The 4059-nt window shown below is 41.1% G+C and overlaps 1 protein-coding gene across 1 annotated transcript; it reads left to right on the top strand.

The window, feature by feature from the left end:
* Positions 1–331: 331 nt before the first annotated feature.
* CSUI_008388 (uncharacterized protein) lies at positions 332–3958 on the top strand (the record flags this gene model as incomplete). Its single annotated transcript, XM_068068521.1, has 4 exons — positions 332–1156; positions 1951–2186; positions 2882–3188; positions 3596–3958. Coding segments are annotated over exons 1-4 (1680 nt in total), but the record flags the coding sequence as incomplete, so codon positions are not given.
* Positions 3959–4059: the final 101 nt, after the last annotated feature.

Here is a 4059-nt window from a genome sequence, read left to right as displayed (position 1 = left end):
TCTCTCTCTATCTATCTATCTATCTATCTTTAATCTATCTATCTATCTTTAATCTATCTATCTATCTTTAATCTATCTATCTATCTATCTTTAATCTATCTATCTATCTATCTTTCTTTAATCTATCTATCTATCTATCTTTCTTTAATCTATCTATCTATCTATCTTTAGGGTGAATTGGAGGGCCGTGCATGCACGTTTCTTCAGAGCATTTTTTTTCTTTCTTTTTTCCTTCTGTCTTCTCCTTCTTTCTGTTCTCCTGTCTCTTCTTCTTCTCTCTTCTTCTTCTCTCTTCTTCTTCTTTTTCTTTTCTTCTTTTCTGTCCCTTTAGGTAGCGAAATTTCTTCAGCGCCATGAGATTTTTAGTGTCTCAGAAACAAAGATGATTCCTCTCTTCACTTCTCAACCCATCCCTGTACATCTTCCAGTGTATATACACCGCGTCTTATATCCCACCCCACCTACATCCTTCTCCTCTTCATCCCCACCAAACAAACTCTCCCCGCCTTCTTCTTCTCCTTCTTTTCTTTTCCATCCGGGACAGTCTCAGTCGACATCTTTCACTTATTCTCCTTGTCCTTCCTATTCTTTTCCTCTTCACCCTCCTTCTCATCACACACAGAATTCCCCTTCCACTTCTTCTTCTTCTGCGTGTCTCTCACATATCCCTTTGCATGTGAAAGAGAAGCTCTTAAAGCTGTCTCGTCTCCCTGTCGTTCCAAGAGATGTCGCCTCAGCCGCAGTGTCTGCTGATTTGAGATATGAACTTCTCTTAAAGACCTTCTCTTTAGGAGGGAGAGATCTCTACTTCTGTAAGACTTTCTTTCTCTGCTTACCTCTTCAACAGGTCGCCGCTCGTTCGGCGACCTGGGATTTAGCTGGGCTAGTAGAGGAGCGGGAGAAGAGGGAGAGAAGAAGAGAAGAAGAAAAGACGAAGAAGAAGAAGAGGGAGTTGCAAGAGCGAAGTGTACCAAGAGAGAGGGATAGGGATTGCCGGAGTGGTGGTCGTAGGAGGAGGAGGAGTAGAACGCAGACCCATTGCCGAGTTGACTTTAATGAGTTTCTTGCATGCAGTGATGACGAAGAAGAAGAAGAAGATGAAAGATCCTTAAGAAGAGAAGAAAGACGGTTCATCTGGAACTATCATCTACTCAAGGTTAAACTTCGTCTCTTGCTTTTCCTTCCTATTCCGTTTAACGTGTTGTGCTTCTCCCTTTTTCTTCTCCCTTTCAGTCTTTGAGAGAACTTTCTTTCTTTCTTTCTTCAAACAAAGATCTTTCCTTGCTGCCTGCCTACTTCTCGGGGATGTCGCAGGAGTCGTCGTCTTCATACGCAGATCGAATCAGCTACTGTGTGCATCTCTACATGTTTTATATGTATACAGACAGATGTATATACAGGGGGGTCTGGCTGGTATATCTTTCTCAGGCGTCGGTACAGCTATCTCCATACATGTATACACTCTATGTTTCTCTGGATAGTGAAAACGCCTAGATGCTTTATATTAAGACACACGTGTAGAGAGAGAGAGACACTCCTAGGCACCTCCACGGGCAAGGAAAAGAGCGTCAAAGCAGAAAGAGCAAAATGTCAGGAAGGAAGATTCTATCTTCTATCTATCTTCAATCTATCTTCTATCTCTCTATCTACTTGGGACGACAGAGTAGACGCCATGGAGAGAGTCCTAATGGATTGCCTCGACAAGAAGTGACTGCTTTCTCCTCTAGCTATGAAGATGTAGGGATATAGACACGTATGTTCATGTGTATATATGCATGTATGTGTGTATGTATGAATATGAATGTGTATGTATATGACTCTTACTATGTACATGTGTATGAATATGTGTGTACGTATGACTAACTCTACGCCGCTCATGAAGTGTGATGCTTTTCTTTCTTTCTCACTCTTTCTTTCTCACTCTTTCTTTCTTTCTTTGTGAACGCACAGACACTTTTTCTGAAGTCTTCATCTCCTTCTTCTTCTTCTCGTCGTATCACAGGGAGAAGAAAGAGCAATCTCTCTTCCTCTTGTTCTCCTTTTCTTTCTCGTCTTCCCCTGCCTGAAGGTCTTCTTCTTCCTCTTCTGTATGGATCTATTCAAAGTTCCTCTTGTGTAATTTCTGCGATAGGAAAAGCAGAAATTCTCTTCATTGCGAGAAGATCCACTTATTTTGCTGGGACACGGTAGGCAGAACAAGAAAGAAAAAAGAAAGACGGAATGAACGAAGCAGGAGAAGAGAGTGTAGGAAAGGAGACAGGCTAAAGATAGATAGCATAGATGGAATGACGATATCTAGATAGACTACAGAGAGATAGAGATAGATAGATAGATCCCTGATAGATAAGTCAAAGGTAGATAGATCAAAGATATATATATAGATCAGAAAAAGTTAGATAGATAGATCAAAGATAGGTAGATAGACTGAAGTCCGTTACACAGATAAGAGAAAGATAGATTAAAGATAGATAGAATAGAGATAGATAAATAGATCAAAGATTGACAGGGGAGAAGAAAGGGGAGAAGAGAGGGGAGACTGGTCTCCCTTCAAGTGTTGTTTGGACGGACTGAGTTATCTTTTCGTAGGGACGTTCCCTCGTGGAGAATGAAGAGAGATGTCTAGCCTTAGCTAGCACTTCTAAGCCGCATGTCTAGCCATTAAAGCCAAGTGATAAGAGAGAAAGAGAAAGATAGAGAGATAGACAGGCACCACAAGCTTTCGGTGTGAGAAGAAGTGAAGACAGGAGAAGATAGACTGATGTATAGACACCATAGAATACCTAGACATAGACAAAATAGCCAGAAACGTGATAGGAAGAGATAAGAGAGATAAAGAAGAAAGTAAAGAGAAAGAATGCGTACATTTCCTTTCTCTCTGCAGGTACAGAAAGCGCGGCATTTCCACAGCAGGGGACTCTGCTAATGAAGTGGAGACGGAATTAATTCTCTATACCTATACACCGAAACGTTCTTCCTCTTCTCTCTCTTCAAGTCTTTCTACACCTGCTTATTCTTCTTCTTCTTCGGGGCAAAGGAACTGTAGTTTACAAAGAGAGACAAGAAGGAGAAAGCCTCTTTTCTTCGACTTCCATCTCTTCTCTCACGTCCAATTGAGAGGCAGCGTCCCTGCCTTCTGGAGACAAACCGCTACAGTCATGCCTGCCATGCCCCTCATCACATACACACAGGTACCCTACCTACCTATCTTTAGTGTATATCTGTCTTCGCCGTCTATAAGCCGGGGAGAGAGGAGAAGAAGGACGAGAGATAGACGATGTGAATGAGAGTGTGAGACGATAACCTTTGCATGTGAAGAATAAGGAAGTGCCTCCATATATATATATATATGTATATATGTATATATATATATACATATATATATATATTGGGTTTGTATTTTCCAACTTTGAGAGTCACCGAGAGAATGTCTGTCTGTATCTCTTGTTCCTCTTTTTCTTTTTCATCTTTGCTTTTCTTCTTCTTTGCTTTCTTTTCCTTTTCGTTTTCTTTCGTTGCTTTGTACTCTTCACTTTCTTTCTTTCCTTCTCACTCTTTCTTTCTCACTCTTTCTCTCTTTCTTTCTTTTTCCTGTAAGACCGACGTTAATTACATGGCTGCACGCCGACATTTTGCTTCTTTGTTTCATCGTTATGGGGCACCTCTGTATCTTCTCAATCTTCTCCAAAAGCCCTCTTTCTCTTCTTCTTCTTCTTCTCGTAAGGAAGGGCATAGGCGAACTTGTAGCGACGGGGTTTGTACAGGGAGAGAAGAAGAAGGACAAGAGGCGAGAAGAAGAAGAAGAAGTAAAAATAGAGAAGATGAAAGAGAAGAAGATGGTCAAGATAAGAGAAGTAAAGGAGGAGGAGGAGGAAGAGTTCGATTCATTGAGAGAAGCCGCACATCGCAGGAAATTGAACTAGGGCATGCATATCAACGAATCGTTCAAGCTCTCAATGAAGTAACGTTCTTCTTCTCCTTCTTTCTCTTCTTCTTCTCCTTCTTTCTCTTCTTCTTCTCCTTCTTTCTCTTCTTCTTCTTTCTCTTCTTCTTCTCTTTCAT

This window comes from Cystoisospora suis (genome assembly GCF_002600585.1).
Source record: "Cystoisospora suis strain Wien I chromosome Unknown contig_4692, whole genome shotgun sequence".
In the NCBI taxonomy this organism is placed as follows: domain Eukaryota; phylum Apicomplexa; class Conoidasida; order Eucoccidiorida; family Sarcocystidae; genus Cystoisospora; species Cystoisospora suis.
The sequence above is the reverse complement of the archived record's forward strand: the minus strand, read 5'-3'. Positions and strand labels throughout refer to the sequence as shown.